General features: G+C 66.8%; 3 protein-coding genes across 3 annotated transcripts in view; 2 read left to right on the plus strand and 1 right to left on the minus strand.

Annotated features, from left to right (window-relative positions):
- Nucleotides 1-6: 6 nt before the first annotated feature.
- Nucleotides 7-5,359, plus strand: ZFYVE27 (zinc finger FYVE-type containing 27; the record flags this gene model as incomplete). The annotated part of the gene is made up of 11 exons (XM_026069851.1): nt 7-139; nt 211-397; nt 576-671; nt 898-1,010; nt 1,754-1,884; nt 2,264-2,335; nt 2,556-2,576; nt 2,779-2,923; nt 3,191-3,237; nt 4,187-4,268; nt 4,491-5,359. Coding segments are annotated over 11 exons (1,092 nt in total), but the record flags the coding sequence as incomplete, so codon positions are not given.
- A 3,337-nt stretch (nt 5,360-8,696) lies between these two features.
- Nucleotides 8,697-10,489, minus strand: SFRP5 (secreted frizzled related protein 5). The gene is made up of 3 exons (XM_026069753.1): nt 9,953-10,489; nt 9,522-9,599; nt 8,697-9,072 (listed from the first exon to the last, which is right to left on the minus strand). Exons 1-3 carry the CDS (start codon nt 10,482-10,484, stop codon nt 8,732-8,734), a joined length of 951 nt encoding a protein of 316 aa, XP_025925538.1. The 5' UTR covers nt 10,485-10,489; the 3' UTR covers nt 8,697-8,731.
- A 1,985-nt stretch (nt 10,490-12,474) lies between these two features.
- GOLGA7B (golgin A7 family member B) overlaps nt 12,475-16,672 on the plus strand; it is a 7,945-nt gene continuing 3,747 nt past the window's right edge. The window contains exon 1 of the mRNA XM_026069754.1: nt 12,475-12,533. Within this exon, the coding sequence (XP_025925539.1) occupies nt 12,477-12,533 (57 nt within the window). The 5' untranslated portion in view covers nt 12,475-12,476. The remainder of the gene's footprint in view (nt 12,534-16,672) is intronic.

Raw genomic sequence — 16,672 nt, forward strand, 5'->3', positions numbered from 1 at the left:
CCGGGTCTGGGACCGGGGCCGGGGCCGCGGCCGCCTGCGCCTAACCCCGCCTCGGCTCCGCTCCGCAGGTGGCAGCGGCCGCTGTGCTCCCTGCTCGTCTGCCTGGGCCTCAACTTCCTGCTGCTCACGCTGGACCAAGGTGGGAGCGGGGCCCCCTCTCCCCCGGGAGAGGGCCGCGGCCCCTGGCTGACGGGCTCCCGGCTCTTCCAGCCGCCTGGTACTCGGTGCTCGCCCTGCTCGTCCTGGTGCCGGCCCTGCTGGGCTACCTGCAGGAGACGTGCCGTGCGCGGCCCTCGGAGCCCGAGCTGGTGCGCAGGAAGTACCACAGCGTCCGCCGCGAGGACCTGCGCAAGGTGCAGCTCTCGCGGCAGGAGGCCGTCGCCCAAGTCAAGGGCTTGTAAGTGTCCAGTATCCTGGCCCCCGCCTGGGGCCTCTCCTTCCCCGGGGCCAGGAAGCCTTTTCCATGGATGCCGGGGGCCTGGATCTGTGCTCACCTGGCTGCTGCAAAGCGTATGTGCAGGGGCACTGCGGGGGTGTGTTTGGGGCCCTTTTTGACTCTGTGGTCTCGCTTGTAGCCTCATCCAGCTGGAGGCGTTCCTGAGTGGGATGTGCTGCAGCTGCGAGGCAGTGTATCGTGTGCTGTACTGGGAGAACCCCACTGTCTCTTCCCAGTGAGTAGCTCTGGGTCAGGTGTACCGTACTGGGCCCACAGGGTGGGCTTGGGGGGAAGAGGGCCTGCGGAGCCGCAATTAATGCGTTTGGTATGTGGAGAGAGCAGGCGGAGGACCAGGTGAAGGAGGGGGTGTGCCTGACTGGCGGGAGGGGGGGGTTCGTGCTGTGGGGTGAGGCTGGTGGGCTGCCCCATCTTGACCCCTCTGTCTTGCTGCCCCTTCCCAGGTTCTACGGGGTGCTGCTGGGCTCTGTATGCGTCCTGTACCTGCTGCCCCTCTGCTGGGTCTTGGCCATCCTCAACAGCACCCTCTTCCTGGGCAATGCCCGGTTCTACCACGGTAAGAGCCTTCCCTGAAGGTGCCCGCTGGCCTGTGTGGGATGGGATGGGGAAAGGCCCTGTGAAGCTAGGGATGCTGCCCTTGCCCGAGCCCAGTGTCCCATGCCAGCCTTGACTGCGGGGCCCAGACCAGCCAGAGGGCAACACGGTGGGTGAAGGGAGTCTGGGCCCTGAGCTGTGAGAGGCGGCGCTCTCTCCTCATGGCTGGCCTGGCCTGGGTGCTCCTTCCTGGCAGACCGCTGCCCTCTGCGCTGTGGCAAACTGGGACCTGGCAGCACAGCCTGTGTGCGAGCCTCGCCACCCCTCTCTGTGCCTGCCCCTGTTTGTGCAGAGCGCCTCTGAGCCACCGCAGGCCTTGAAACGCTCTCAGTGCCTGTGGCAAATGCATGGCACTGGCCTGGAAATGTGCTGTGGGAGGGGAAGAGAAGAGCTGGAAGCACTTCTTGTTCTGTGGCCCGTGTTGGAGGAGAGTTGGGTGAGATCCTAGCCGGTCTGTGAGACTAAGCTGTGCCCAGTGTGCCCCTTCTTCCCAGTCTGAGCTGGGGCAGGTGTGGAATTCCTTCCTGTTCCCAGCTTGGCAGCTGGCCTAACCTTTGTGTGTGAGCCGACATTTCTATGCCCCGATGGTCAGGGAGCACAGCCTGCCTCAGGCCCTGGAGATTGGCTCTAGCAGCCAACTATTGTGTGGAGCAGCTGGGGAAAGGTAAGTGCCACCTCTCTCCAGCCCTATCCCCTTCTTATCAGTGATACTGGAGCTGAAGGCCTCGATCGAGCAGTGTCTGGGCACCAAACCTCTTGAGAACACACCAGAGCCTGCTGAACCTCTGCCAGCTGCTGCCCCGCTGGATCGGACCCCCACACCCACCAGCACGGAGGTGAGAGGGGGCAGGGTGGGGGGAGCTGTGGGGTGGGAGGCACAGCCAGGCCCCAGGGCTGAGCTTGTGGCTATGTCCCTCTGCCCACAAGCTCCTTCCAGCTGCCTGCTTTGCTGAAAACATGTTTGTCCTGCCGTGGAGCCCATCCTGTGTTGCCAAGGGGCTGCCCTGCTAAGCTGGTGGTCTGGCTTAGTCCTTCTGCCATGTGTTTGGACTCAGCTGGGGAGGAGAGGGCTCACCCTGCTGTCTGGGCCTGATAACCTTCTTATGGGGCTGCTGGGGGACTGGTCCCTCGCTCTGGTACCTGTCCTGGGAGCGTGGGCCCTTCTTTGGACAGAGCTGAGGATACAGCGGGACTAGCTCTGTGAATCTCTTGCAGGACCTTACCCCTGGCAGCGTGGAGGAGGCTGAGGAGGCAGAGCCTGATGAAGAGTTCAAGGATGCTATTGAGGTTTGAGCCTGGCGGGGGTGGGTTGCGCCTGCTGGGCAACTGAGGTGGAGAGAGCAGAGCCCTGCGGGGAAGGGGCAAGCACGGGGGTGTCCTGGCCCTGCGGGGAGCTGGCTGGCCAGGGTGGGCTGGGTGCCCAGGGAAATGGGTGTGGGGCTGGGCACCTCTGCAGTCTGTCTCCCTCTCTACTGCCTGTCCTCTCTGTCCCACGCTGCGGGAGAAGGAGAACCAGCTGCTGGTCATGGTGAGTACTGCCCTGCCACGGTGTGCGAGAGGGACATCTCCTCCCAGCCACAGCTGGCAGCCTCTGCCTGCCATGGCTTGTGGCAATGCCAGGTGGAGTATCCTGCTGGCTTGGCACGTGCCTCTGGGCCAGGCTGCCCTTCCGCCCCCCGGGCAGTGCCCCCAGCCACCCCTCCACGCTCAGCTGGCCCTCCTCTCTGCAGGAGGATGACGAGAGCTCTCAGTGTTCGTCGGAGTTTGACCTCAGCCTCCCAGACAACGGTTTTATGAGCAAAAATGAGGTGATTCGCAGCAAGGTGTCACGGCTGACTGAGCGCCTGCGCAAGCGCTACCCCAGCAACAACTTTGGTAAGGCTGGGAGCGGGTGCTGCTTGGGGGAGATGAACAGCGTGGGGGTCACTGAACTGGGAAAGGCCAGAGTGGCGTGGGACCTGCTGGGGCTGGGCTGGCCCCTCCAGCAAGACCCCCCTCCGTGGGGAGTATGTTCACAGGGCTGGAGGGGATGCAGCAGCCTGGTCTCTGAGCCGAGCCTTTACTACAGGCGTGGCTGTTCCCGTGCCTCTCGCTCGTCCCAGGCAGCAGAGCCCTGCCTGATCTCTCCTCTGTCTCTTCCAGGGAACTGCACGGGTTGTGCAGCCACCTTCTCTGTGCTCAAGAAGAGGGTGAGTCTTTGGCTTCTCCTGCCCCAGCTCGCTGCCTGCAGTGGAACAGAGGGTTTGTGTGTCTGGTTTGCCCTTGCTTTTTCCTGCAGCTCTGGTGCCTGGGCGCAGGCCAGCATCTGCCACAGCCCAGCAGTGGGTGACCTCAGCTAAGTGCTGGGTGTTGTCACATGCCTGATGGTGTCAGGGATCCCTTGTGCTATGGAGCCTCTGCGCATTTTGCTGTGACCCTGTGTGTGCTGGCAGCGTGCAGCCTGGGCGCAAGGCCCTGCTCTGGGGGCAGACTCTTCCGTGTTGCGTGTGTGCACTGCTTCACACACAGCACCTGCTCCTGTGCACTGGTTAGCCCAGCTCCTGTGACGTGGGGGCTTTCCAGTGAAAGCAGAGCGTGGGTTTGCTTGTGGGCTCGTGCTGAAGTGGGAACAAAACTCAATGCCACCACACTGTGTGTGACTGGAGCAGCAAAGGCTACCCTCGTCTGGTCTGAGCCCTTGGGCAGGGTGCTTGCTGCACGTTCCCCTGGTCTGGAGAAGGATGTGTCTTTTGTCCCCTGCAGACGCACATTGCTGTCTTGCTGCTGCCCCCTGTTCTCCGGACTCATGGCCCCCTCCCCTTCCTCCTGACTCAGTCTGATATGTGTTTGAGACTCTCTTGAGCTTGCATCCCTCCATTGTATTGGGTTACAGCATAAGAAGTGATGGATGTATTTGTCCCCGAGCCTGTGGTCCCAGGCTGGGCACAGGTTATGAGCACACCTGCATGCAGATCCAGTGTCAATCGGTTTGTCCAGGTGTCTCTGGCAAACTGCCCCTGTTATTGCTACAGGGATTGCAGCCACTCTCCCCTTCTGCAGGGCGTGTTGCTGGCAGTGGTGTTTCTCAGGGAGGGCTGGGAGCAGGCCCATCAGCTCCCAGTGCTGCTCATAGTGTCTCACCCCTGTCTCTATCCACAGCGGAGCTGCAGTAACTGTGGGAACAGCTTCTGCTCCAGGTGTTGCTCCTTCAAAGTCCCCAAGGCTGTGATGGGAGCCACAGGTGAGTGGAAGGTGGAGGACAGAGCCTTCCTGCTCTGACCTGTGCTGTCTGCTGCCTGGATTTGCCCCTGCGCTGATGGGGAGTGTGGGCAGGACCTGCCCAGTGTAGCCTGGCCCGGGGCAGAGCATTGATGGTTGTGTAGCTCTCGGAGCAGCTCCGTGCCCTTGGTGGGTGATGTGCTGGGGAAAGGGGGGGGTCTCTGACAGCTGCTTTTCTTTCCAGCCCCAGAGGCTCAGCGGGAGACAGTTTTTGTGTGCGCTCTGTGCAACCAGGTGCTCATCAAGTGACCAGAACAGGCCCAGCCAGCCTGCGGGCCCTGTGCTGCCTGATGTGGGTCCTGTACTGCCTCATGGGTGGTGGGAACACCGCCCTTGTTGCTGGGGGCCTCGGTCACTTGGTTGCCAGCTTGGCATCACCCTGCCAGAGGACACTTGCACTTGTTGCTCCCCCTGCCAGTGTGGTCGGGGAGGCAGACCAGATCTCCTTGCTGCACAACATTTGCCACAGCAGCTGGGTCGAAACGGAGCATTGCCCACAGCCGTGCACCCATCGCCTGCCCTCGGCTGCCCCCCGGCAGCTGCTCAGTGCTGCTCCAAGCCCTGGGCACCCCAGCGCAGGCTGCGCCCTGCTAGGTGCGGCCCAGGCCGTGTGGCCCAGCTCAGTGGTAGAGGAGCCATCCTTCCCACTTCGGGTCCTACCTCCATCTCCTGGATGGGAGCAGAACAACCTCGGGGCTCTGTCCCTACTTTTCTGAGCACTGTGCTAGGTGACTGTATTTTTGGGATCAAGTCTGAGCTCTGCCTGCGTCCCCAAGAGATGTCCTTGGTCCTGACTCAGCTGAGTTCCGCTAGCTCTAGGCCCTCCTGTGCTCCTCAGCCTCATCGTATCCAGGTCTAGTCTTTCCTCCCCCCATTTTTAGCTGTAGCAGAGGTGCGGAGAGGGTAAACCTGGGGCTCGGCTGTGCGGCTGGGTAGCTGTAGTGAGAGAGGTGCGAGTTGGGCTGCTCTGTGTACTTAGTGACTGCTGCTTTCTACTACAGATTAATATATAAGTGTATATAGAGAACAACCAATAAATTTCTTGTCATCATTTGGCTCTTGTCTTGCCCCAGTGAAAGCTGCCCTGTTACCAGACCCCCCCGGCACCTCTGCGTCTGCGGCGCATAGGAGATGGTACCGTCTATACTGCTGCCCTGGGTGGGATGATGGGTGCAGGTGGAGCAGGGATGGGGTATTAGGTGCTGTCAGGACAGGGGCAGCACTGGCCATGCTGGCGTCCCTGGTTTAGGTCCATTTCTCTGCCCCTTGCTCTGGGGACTGTTCAGTGGCTGCGTCCACCCCAGCTGTGACCTGTCCACCAGGCGGAGGCTGCAGTGCCCTGTTCCCTCGGCTGTGTGGGTGATGCTGGTAGTGCTGCAAGGAAGGATGGGGGTGTTGCACAGTACTGGGGGGAGCCCCTGGGACCCCAGGCACTGTGTCTGTGGAGAAGGCAGCCGGGTGCAGCTACGGTGGCGGTGACTGCCACCAGGTCCCCTTGCTTATTGGGGTTTTCATCTGTCATACTGTGGCCTTGTCTGCCCCTGGGCTTGGGGCTGTGTGGAGCTGCCTGTTCTTGGCAGTACAAGGGCCTCATCCTGCTGGGCCGGGACCGGGGAGCAGCCCGGCTCTGGTGGGAGCTGCTGGGCTTGCTCTGTGCCTCCCCAGGGCTGCTTCTTCCCCTGCCTGGCCCAGGCGGTGGTCCCGGCAGCTGCCTGTGCTCACAAGGGTGACCTTTCGCTGCGTGAACAGCAAAGCTCCCAGCTATCCCTGGAATGTGACCCTGGCTGCTGCCCGGCTGGGAACGGCCCCAGCCTGGGTCCCTGCCAGCCAGCTGCTGCCATCGCCCTGCCGGGGGGGGCCGGGGCCCTCCAGCTGCCTGGCATTGCCCAGCACCCCCACGGCCTCGGCATCCACCGGGCTGGGAAGGGGCTGGCTGTCCCTGCTGCGTCTGTGTGCCCCATCTGCGTGGGACAGCCCTGGACTGCTGGGCCGGGCCCTGCCCTGAGCGCTGCTCCTGGCCGTGGGCTCAGACGCCTAACGGTAGGAGGCAGAGAGAAGTCACTTGTCTTCTAGAGAAGGCACCTGGGGAGATAGACGTTCATAGACATCGCATTCAAAAGCGCTTTAGAAAGCTGTTAATGACGCACAATGCAAAGGGCGACAGATGCACTCGAGCTGCGGGAGCTGGGATTTTATTTGCATCCTGAAAGTTTTATAATAAAGCGGTGTAAGTGATGGGGGCAGAAAACCCCAGTTCTCCTGCACTTTGCACTGCAAGGTGGAGGCTGGCGCCCAGCGGCGAGGAAGGCCTGGAGGCTGCGTACTGGCTTCGTAAGGACGTCATGGGGTTGGCTGCCCCAGGTCCCTTGCTGGGCTATGGGGCGGGCGTGCGGCCTTGCTGGCTGGAGGGAGATGTAAATGCCCCCAAGCCCCTTTCTTCAGTCCTTTTCCCCCCCCTGTCTGCCACATGCTCGGTGGCTGTGCTTGCCCTAAGGCAGAGGATGTGTGGGGCAGCCCAAAAGAGGAGTCAGCGGGTTGGGGGGGCTGTTGGGGCTGAGGCTGGGCCCGAGTGCTATGAGTAGGGGTCTTCCCTGCCGTGGGGCAGGTGAGGAGGCCTCAGGGGCTGGCTGGGAGCGTGCGGGAGGACCCCGAGCGCAGATGCCCCGCAGCCCGAGCTGCCCTCTCGTCCCGGGAGCCTCCCCTCCGGCAGGGCCGGCTCCTATGAGAGGCTGCAGTGTGAGGCAGCCAGGCGCCGGGTAAATATCCCGGCGGCCGCGTTCGTGCCTGGATAACCCGTCGGGACGCGCTGTGACGCAGCCGTCTCAAGAATGCGCTGGGTAAACAGGGCCGGATCGGGACGGGGGCAGGCGGGCTGGCCCCCTCGCCTGCCCCGGCTGCGGGGAGGGCTCCTGCCAGAGCCGCCGTGGGGGGCGGCCTCGGGGCAGAGGCAGCCCCTGCTCCAGGACCCGGGGAGCAGAGGCCAGAGCGCAGCACGCTGCTGCCGGCGGAGGGGCCAGCCCGGGTGCCGAGGGCTGCCCGAGCCCCCGCGCTGCAGGGCGCAGGTGGTGGAGGTGTCCCTGGGGCGCCCATGGGGCACCCTGGGGTGTGGGGGGGCTGGCTGGGAGCTGCCTCCACCCGAGGCTCTCGGTTGGGGCAGATGAAGGATGGAGGATGCCCCTGGCTGGGGTCAGCACCGCCAGCCTTGCTGTGTGTGTCTCCGCCTGCCAGTGACAGCCCTTTCCCTTGCCCCCCATCTTTCCGCCCCCCCCCCCAGCTCCCTGAGATGCCCCAGGGGCTGGAGAGGTGGCAGGGAAGCTTTTCCCCTTGCAAACACCCTCCAAGGACCAGTGACGCCTGTGGCTGCTGGGCCCCTCGGCTTGACCGCGCTGCCCAGCCTTGGGCTCTGGGCATGGTGCTGGGAGCAGGATGAGGGCTGGGCCCCAGTGCCGCCCCACTCTCTGGGCTCCCCCCGCTCAGCCCCCCAGGCTAGGCCCCCCCTCGCACCCTTCCCGGCCCCAGGAAGGGAGCCTGGAGGGGCGTTTGCCCAAGAACCACAGGGAGCCGGACACGGGTCTCCTCCGAGGCAGAATAATTTACTGCAGCGCGCGGTGCTGTGCGCTGGGGCGGCAGGGCCGGGGCGCCTGGCTGGGGCACTGCCAGCGGATGTGGAGGGGGGGCACCGTGGGGCTGCCCTGGGGGGGTTTGGGGGTGAGCCTGCCTTGCCGTGGCCTGCGTGAGCTGTGCGGGGCAGGAGGGAGGGGAGGGTGAGCCCCGGCAGGGGCCAGAGGCGTTTCCGTGGGTCTGCACCCTGCGCTGTCTGCAGGGGCTCAGCCCCAGCCCTGTGGTGGGAGGGGAGCAGGGCTGTCCCCAACCAGGGGCCCTGGGGCTGGTGCTGCTCCCCATAATTGGTCTTGGGGCCTGGGGGTGGGTGGCACAGTGGGGCAGGAGGGACCTGCCTTGGCTGGAGGGGTCCCTGTGAAGATGGGATGATCCAGGGTGAGCTCTGTTGTGGGGGGCATGGGATGCTCAGGGGTCTGGAGTGGGAATTTGGGAAGGCTGAGGGCTTGGGGCAGGCCATCAGGGTGCAGGGCAGGGGACCCAGGGGTGTCAGGGGCAGCCAAGTGTCTCTGGTGCAGAGCCGGGCTCTCAAGGATGTGGGTCGAGGGTCCTGGGTGCAGCCAAAGCTCCCGGTCGTGGGCAGGGGTCCCAAGGGTGCAGAGCAGGGCTCTCAGGCACGGGTGGGGGTCCAGGTGCAGATCAAGGCTCCCACAAATGCAGCCAGGAATCCCAGGGGTGAAGAGCAGGGGTCCCAGGGGTGCAGCCAGGGGTCCTAGGTGCAGCCAAGGGTCCCAGGGGTGCAGAGCAGGGTCGGTGCTCTGGCTCCATCAGTGAGGGCAGGAGTCCTGGGATGGGGCAGGCAGGGCCCTAGCGCTGCCCGGCCCCATAGAGCAGGGGGTGGTACAGCGGGCAGGGGTAGGAGAACATGAACTTGACGGCGAACTTCATCTCCTTGTTGTGCTTCTGCCAGGGGTAGACGGCGAGGAGGAGCAGGCGCCCGCCCGCCTTGCGGCCCATCACCAGGAAGCTGCCGCTGAGGCTGTCGAGCTGGGGGCAGGGGCAGGCGCCCACGTTCCTCATGTGCAGCACCATCTTCTTGGTGTCCTTGCGCTTGAGCGGGCCCAGCTTCAGCACCTTCTTCTTCTGGGCGGCCACGAGGCGCCGCTCCCCGTTCTCCTCCGTCATCTCCTTGATGCGCATCTTCACCACTGTGGGACAGCCATGGGGTACTGCCATGGGGCACTGCTGGGGGCATTGCTGGGGGGACACTGCCATGGGGCACTGCCGGGGGTGCTGTGGGGTTAGTGCCAGGGGCCTCTGCAGGACAGGGTGCAATCAGTCCCTTGGGGGGGGGGGCTAGAAGGGGGGTCTCTGGGGAAGGTGGAGAGAGAAAAAGGCTGCTGGGGGGGCAGAAGAGGCCCCCGGTGACCCTCCCAAATGTTCAGTTCTGCCCGTCCCACCCAGCGTCCTGTGCTGCACCTCATCTCCCACCCTCAGGGATCAAGGGAGCGGCTGAGGGGTCCCCATGGGGCTGTCCCTGGACAACTGTGTCACTGTTTCTCTGGCCGTCCCTCCCCATCTGGGCTGCCCTGGGGGCTAGTGGGGCTGTCGGGAACCCCCTCCTCCTGGGGGCCGGGAAGGGGACCCCAGCACTCACCGAAGTCACTGGAGCACATCTGCTCCATCATGCCGTCCGCCTTGTGCTCCATCTCGCACTGGGTGCAGATCTTGGACACTGCGGGGAGAGCTCAGCCAGCGTCAGAGTGGCCCCGCTGCCGAGGTCTGGCCCCGGGGCCGGCTCAGCGGGGACCCGCCAGGAGCGGCGCCAGCACCCCTCTGCTCCCTGGGCAGCTGTGCCAGGGTGATGCCGGGCGATGCGGAGTGCTTTGCGGGGTGGCGTCCCCGTGCCTGCCGCCCGTCCGGCTGCCGACACACGGGGGCGAGCAGCAGCAGCAGCGAAGGTGGCACCAGGTTGAAGGGTGTCGTGACCCTCAGTGCCTGCTCCTGACCCTGGCCCTGGTGCTCTGCTCTCCCCCCAGCCCCGGGTCGCCCGTGCGGGCGGCGAGGGGCGCTCGCGAGCTGGCTTACCTGGCGGCGGGGTGGCCTGCCTGTTCCCGAACTGCACGGTGATGCAGAGGTCGTGGTCGAAGGGGAACTTGGCGCAGTGCAGCATGTCGGGCCAGGGGAAGCCGTAGGACTCCATGACGGGGGCGCAGGAGTCGCGCACCACCTCGCAGAGCGAGCGGCAGGGGTAGATGGGCCGGTCGAGGCAGACGGGGGCGAAGAGCGAGCAGAGGAAGAGCTGGGTGTCCGTGTGGCACTGCTTGGCGAGCAGGGGCACCCAGCTGCCCGCCTGCTGCTTCACCTCGCCCAGCGACTCGTGCTCCAGCAGGTTGGGCAGCCGCATGCGCTTGTAGCCCACGTCGCGGCAGAGCTGCATGTCCGCCGGGATGTCCACGCACTGCGGCTCCCTGCCGTAGTAGCGCCCGTGGGGCTGGCTCTCCGGCTGCCAGCCGTAGTAGTCGTAGTTCTGCCCCCGGCCCGGCGCCAGCGCCAGCGCCAGCGCCAGCAGCGCCGTGCCCAGGGCTGCCGCCGCCGTCGCGCTGCCCTCCCGCGGCATCGCCGCTGCCCGTCCCGCTCGCCGCGCCGCCAGCTGCAGCCAGTGGGGCTGTGCCTGCCGGAGCGGGATGAGGGAGGTCGGCTCCCGGCGCTGCCCTGCTCCCTTAGCGCCTCCCACGCCGCCGCGCTTTCAAAGGCGCCCGCAGGCCTCGCTGGCAGCCAATCTGCTCTGGCTGGCGGGACCGTGCCCGGCCCTCCCAGGCCTGGCCCCACGGCCGGGGCCACGGCCAGGCCCCACGCCAGGCTGCCCGGACCCGGGGGCCACCCCACTGCTGGCTTTTCCCTCCCGCTCTGCTCCCCCAGCCCGTGCTCACGGGGGCGGCGCGCGAGCCCAGGTGCACGGCGCTGCACGCTGCTCAGCATCGGCGTGGCCAGGGCACCCCTCCCTGCTTGCAGCCTCACGGGCCCCCCGGAGACCCCCCCCGGGGTGTTAGGGTGCGGGGGGGGGCGGACAGCCAGGACGCCCCGGAGGCTGCGTGTTGCCGTCAGGCAGTGCGGGCACCCACGTGTCGGGGTGCTGGGTGCAGGCCGGCGGGTGCTGGGCTCTGAGCGGTGGCGAGCGACTGGCGCGTGGCTTGGGCAGGGACCTGCTGCCCCACGCTGCCCATGCCCAGGGCGTGGGAAGAGCCGGAGGCAGAGCGTGGGGCGCGCGGGCAGCGCTGCGGGGCCCGTGGGGCCGCGTTCCCCCATCCCCTGGGAGATGGGCTGGGCGGGGGGCGCGAGGCCAGGGACCCCATCAGAAACCCATTTGTCTGCCGGGGTTATCTGGGGCGCCCCCTTCGCTTCCCGCGATCGATGCCGCGGCCCAGCCAACGGGCTCCAGGCCGCCCCCGGCCCCATCCCGCCGGATAAGGTGGCTGTTAATGGGCCACAGAGCAAACAGCCCCGTGGAGGCAGGCGATAGCAGCCACCCTTTGCCCCGGGCTGGGGCAGGGACCGCTCCCCCCCCCCCCCCCAGCCCCACTGCGACCCCTCTGCTATGGGGCCGTGGCGGGGACCTGGCTGCCCGCCTGCCCTCCCTGCAGCGCTCAGGGCTGTGCGCTGTGGGCTCCAGCCCCACGCTGCCCCTCGGGTGGGCCGGCCGCGTCTCTGGGCGGCTGGCGAGGCCGAGCCCCGGGGATGGCACCGTTAATGTGTAACCGCCGGGAGCACGATAAGATAGAGCCGCCCGTTATCAGGGCTGCCCGGTAGCGGGAGGGAGGGCGCTGGAGGCATCGCCTGCCGCAGGAGGAGTGAGGTTGCCGGTAGATAAACGCTGATAGAAAATAGCTAATCCATGATGGATGGGCTGGGGCAGGGCGGCCAGGCAGCGCGGCTAATTGCAACGGGGTCTCTGCCGGGAATGGGCCAGAGGCCAGGGAAAAGGAGCCGGAGAGGCAGGCGGGATGCACGGAGCTGGTACGCGCGATGGGACAACGCTGCATCCCTGCGCAGTGCCCTGTGCGCGATGCTGAGCGCCCCTGCCCCGGGTGCCTGCTGTCCCCGGGTCTCCCCTGCAGCTGGGGACGGGGAGGTTTGGGGAGGGTGCAGCAAGGTGGATGCTGGGCTCAGCACCTCCAGCCCTGCCCCACGCCTGGTGCAGCAAGGGGGGGGCCATCCGGAGCAGAGGCAGCCTCTGCCGTCCTGGGCCAGGCCAGGGCCGGCGCTGACTCCCCGCTGCCAGGAGGTGACTCAGTTGCTGTAATGAAGGTGTCGTGATGGACGGGGGGGGCCAGGCCGGCTGGCGGGGAGCCCCTCGCTCACTCTGCGAGCCAGGGCTGCTTCTCGGCCGAGCTCTGCCTGGCACGTCCCTGCCGCCCCCCCCTTGCCTCCTTCTCCCCTGCCCTCTGTCCTCTCTGCGCGGGCCAGCACCAGCACCCATCCCCGTCCCACTCTGCACTGGCAGGGCGGCCACCACTTGTGCCTGTCACTCCGGGGAGCGAGGCCACCAGGCCGTGCTGCCGCCTGCCTCCCGTGCCACYGCGCCGAACCCGGGAGCTGGCCCTGGCGGGCCATGGGGGCAGCCCCTTCTGCACCGGGCACCTCGGGGACGGCCAGCCGTGGCAGCACGGTAAGAGGACATTCCCCCGGGACGGGGGGCTGGATGCCCGGGCAGCTCCCCCCTTCTCGGAGCTGTTGCGCCCATCACGGCTTCCCCGGAGAGAGCAGCCGGTTGCAAGGCAGAGCTTGCAGCGCGTCTCCGCGGGGCGCRCAGGGGGCTCTGGGCTCGGCTGGGCGAGGAGCGAGGCCAGTGCGCAGCTGGGGGACACCGCGGGGCACAGCCGGGCCGGGGCCCGGGCRCCCTGCGGGCTGGCTCTGCCCCCAGCCCGGGCTGCGCTCCAGCGGCCGCGGTGGTGCACTTGCCCCACGCCCGCCCCGGCCGCCTGCCCAGCCCACACACGCTCCCGCTCGTCTCGCAGCCCCAGGAATGCGGCTGGCAGCGCTCCGGGCCCAGCTGCGGGGCTCAGGCCACCTTGGCGCCAACCCAGCCACTCYGCCGCTCCTTCCCCGGCTCGTAAATCCTGGGAGCACACAGGCGCGCTGTTCGCTGCGGCTCCCTCTGCCCTGACCCCAGCCCCGCGCGGGGCACGTCCCAGCGTGGGGACGCCTCTGCTAAGGGCGCGGGAACGAGCCCCCTTCTCTTGCGGCGCACGGGACCCTCTCTGCACCGCCGTTCCCTGCCAGCCTGCCGGGAGGCAGCGCGGGGAGGTGTGAAAAGGCACATCTGCTCCCAGCGCGGCTCCGTTTCCAGCACGGGTGCAGTCCTTGCGCAGCCCYGTTTCCCAGCAGACGTCTCAGCCAAAGCTGGCCCGTCATTCCCGGCGCTTGCCTCCGAAACCTCCTCCCGCCCTGCCCTCCTGTTTGCACGCCGGGCTGCCAGCTACCTGATGCTGCGGTCCCCCGGCTGCAAAGGCAGCCCCTGCCACGCGTGGGGCGAGCTGGGAGGGCTGCGGGGCCACCAGGACGAGGACGGCCAGTGGCCRGGAAGCGGCCTCGTGTGCCTCTCTGGATGCGGCCCCCGAGCAGGCTCTGGCTGCGTGCTCACCCCTGATCTCCGGGGTCTCTGTAGGGCTGGGGCTCCCCCAGCTTTGCCAGGACTCCCGGCTCCGAGGGGTCAGGGACACGGAGGGGTCCCCCCGCCCCGCAAGGCGCCCAGGCTGCAGGGCCAGCTGGCCCGTTTGGGGCCGGCTCTTTCTGGCTGATGGCGCAGCGGCTCCGTGCCCTGTGCAAAAGGCCAGGTTGGGCGCTTGGAGCATTTCCCAGCAGCTCCCGGTGCGGGGGACGTCCCCCCCACCCCGGCACACACACCTGGCGTCTCCCAGGAAAGGTTATCAGCTAGCCACCGGCCTGCTTTCTCTGCCCGCCTCCCAAATGTCACCGTTGTCCTGGACGGGCAGGCTGAGCTCATGCTCCCCCCTGGCCCCATTAATTAAAGGTCCCCCCGGTGCTGCGCAAAGCAGCTGCCAGGGCCTGGCCCTGCCRTGGCTCCTGCTGCCTTTGAAGCGGAGCTGGAGCCGGGAGCTGATGACAGCCAGGACCCGCAGCTGCAGGCTGGGCAGGGGGCTCTGCTCCCGCTGGGCCCCCGGGAGCGGCTGCAGGATGGAGCTGCAGGGAGGTGGCCCCAGCTGGCCCATCGGTGTCCTCTGATGGGGCACAGGGAGGGCTGGGGTGCAGCTCCCATGGGGTGGTCCCTCCTGGGGACACCCCTCAGGCTCAGGGTGCCCAGCGCAGGTCCCTGCGGCTCATCCCTGCTGTGCTGGGCATGGCTGCTCGGGGCTGAAGCAGGGCCCTGGATCTGGGCAYGGCTGATGGGGTGACGATGGGCACCCTGGCCGTGTGAGGCTGAGCGTGGGGCCCCGAGGTGCCCCTTGACTTCTCCGAGGGGCCAGAAGCAGCGTGCAGCTGGCAGGATGGGGGCTGCGGGGTGGCATGGTGCGAAGCGGCAGTGGGAGCGATGGTGAGGCAGGGGCTGAGCTCTGAGCATGGGTCGGGGTGAGGGGAGGTCTGTGGGGTCCGTCTGTGGGGCAGGTCAGAGCCCCGTCGCTCTGGGAGCAGGCAGGACCCAGGCAGGGGAAGAAAGAGAGCTCCTGCAGCCGCCTTGGGAGCGGTGCCCGCCTCTGCTGCCAGGCAGCCTAAAAATAGCCCCTCTCGGCTCAGCAGATGGAGCAGAGGGGCCAGAGCCCTGTTGCTGCAGGCCCCCTCCCCTGCGCAGAGCCCGGTGCTGCCGGGGGCGACTGGGCCATGCGGCCCCTTGGGGCTGCCCGGAGCCCACYGCTGCCTGGCTCACCCTGCCGGGCCCCCGCTGGTCCCCCGGCCCCCCGACCTGGGCTGGCCAGGGCTGGGCTGCTGCAGCCTGAGAAGGGCCTGAGCCCCAAGGGCCCCAGGGGCTGTCGCAGCCCCCCGGGCAAGGCCCCTGGCCATTGCTCCTTCCCGTCTCAGCCGGCCGAATGGCAGCTCCCGGGGGGCTGCTGAGGCCCCCGTGCCGAGCAGCGCARGGACCCCTCCTGGGGCAGCACTGCGGGGGGCAGGCAGGGGGGCACGCAGGCAGCGCCTGGGGGAGCTGCCCTGGGGCGGCAGCAGCAGCGGGGACAGCCGAGCCCCCAGCCCGCTGCGTGGCCCCTTCCCCACGGTGCGGGAGAGCAACTGCATCTCTTCACAGGCGAAACATTGCCATGGCAACTGGCACGGCCACCCTGCCAGGCGGGGAGGTGAGCTGTGACACCGCCGCGGTGACACGCTCAGCACAGGARGGAGCTGGGAAGCAGGGCCCGGGCTTGGGGGCATCTTGGGACACGCATGGGTGTGCGAGAGTGCGTGTGTGCGTGCGTATGTGTGCCTGTATCTGTGTGCACGCACACACATGTGCCTCTGYGTGCGTGTGTGTGCATGTGGGACTACACCCCTGGGGGTGGGACGGGGGGTCTTTGGCTTTATGGCACTGTCTGGGCAGAGCGTGTCCCACTGCCCTGGGCTGGCAGGGCTCGAGGGAGGTGGAGCTGCTTTGGACCCCTGCTGCAGCAGGTCTTCCCCAAAAGCAATGGGATCTGTAGCTTTGTGTTTGCGGGGGAGACGTGCCCCGCTGGGGAATGAAGCCTCCRACCTGGGTCCCTCTGTGCGTCTGTTGTCCCCTTGGTCTCAAACCCAACTCCACCCCAGGGTGCAAAGGCTGCTCGCTAGCCTGCAGGTCCCTGCCTGCACCCCTGGTTTGGGGCACCCCACACCACCGCAGGGCTCTGCTCCTGTTTACACAGGCCAGTGCATGTGCTGCTGCTCAGGGCAGGGAGCAGGGGCCAGCTGAATCTCTTCCTATTTCGTTGGGGGCCTCCTGGGTGGCAGGGAGCCAGCCATGCGGTGTTAGCAGCACAAGCACAAGTGCTGGCATGGCCCCCGCTGCCTTCATCACTGCTCAGGTGTCGAGGGAAGGGCTGGCTGCTGTCCTGCCTGACGTGGGCCCTGTGCCCAGCCACCACACACCTCCCCTCACCCCATCCCCAGCTGCGAACACCCCCTCCCTCACCTCTCAGGAGAGTGTCTGTTTTCTCCTGCTTGGCATTTTCTGGCTCTAATTGAGCTGTCAATGGGCAGAGATAACAGGGAATTCGTTAGCGCTTCTCTTTGATGTCTGCTTGCACTGTGATAGCAGCACCCACTCCAGAGCCCAGTGCCAGCCACAAATTCTTCACAAACAGCTTCAAAGCCTGCACCTCATGGTGGCAGACTGCCAGCCCCATGGCCAGCCAGGCCCCCAGGACCTACAGCAGCATCTCCATGGGCAATCGGACCCCAGGACCAATGGCAGCATCCCCATATGCAGCCAGCCCCCTGGTACCTATAGCAGCATCCCCAAGGCCAGCCAGGCCTCCGTGACCTATAGCAGCATCCCCATASGCAGCCAGGTCCCYGGTACCTATAGCAGCATCCCCATACGCAGCCAGCCCCCTGGTACCTATAGCAGCATCCCCATGGCCAGCCAGCCCCCCGGTACCTATAGCAGCATCCCYAYAGGCAGCCAGGYCCCCAGTACCTATAGCAGTATCCCCATGGGCAGCCAGGTCCCCAGGACCAATGGGAGCATTCCCTAGGCAGCCAGGTCCCCAGTACCTATAGCAGCATCCCCATAGGCAGCCAGGTCCCCGGGACCTATAGCGCTAGTCCCAGGGGCAACCACCCGGGACTATAGCCCCAGCCTTGGGGGCAGCCAGGCCCCGG

Source organism: Apteryx rowi, unplaced genomic scaffold (assembly GCF_003343035.1).
Source record: "Apteryx rowi isolate R43461 unplaced genomic scaffold, aptRow1 scaffold_3, whole genome shotgun sequence".
Taxonomy (NCBI): Eukaryota; Metazoa; Chordata; class Aves; order Apterygiformes; family Apterygidae; genus Apteryx; species Apteryx rowi.

Bases quoted from the DNA above. Each gene is read 5' to 3' on its own strand.
- SFRP5 (XM_026069753.1), bottom strand. From the start codon at position 10,484: ATGCCGCGGGAGGGCAGCGCGACGGCGGCGGCAGCCCTGGGCACGGCG. The intron at 9,600-9,952 runs GTAAGCCAGCTC...CTCTCCCCGCAG, and splicing joins GCAGGCCACCCCGCCGCCAG to TGTCCAAGATCTGCACCCAG. The intron at 9,073-9,521 runs GTGAGTGCTGGG...GCTGTCCCACAG, and splicing joins GATGTGCTCCAGTGACTTCG to TGGTGAAGATGCGCATCAAG.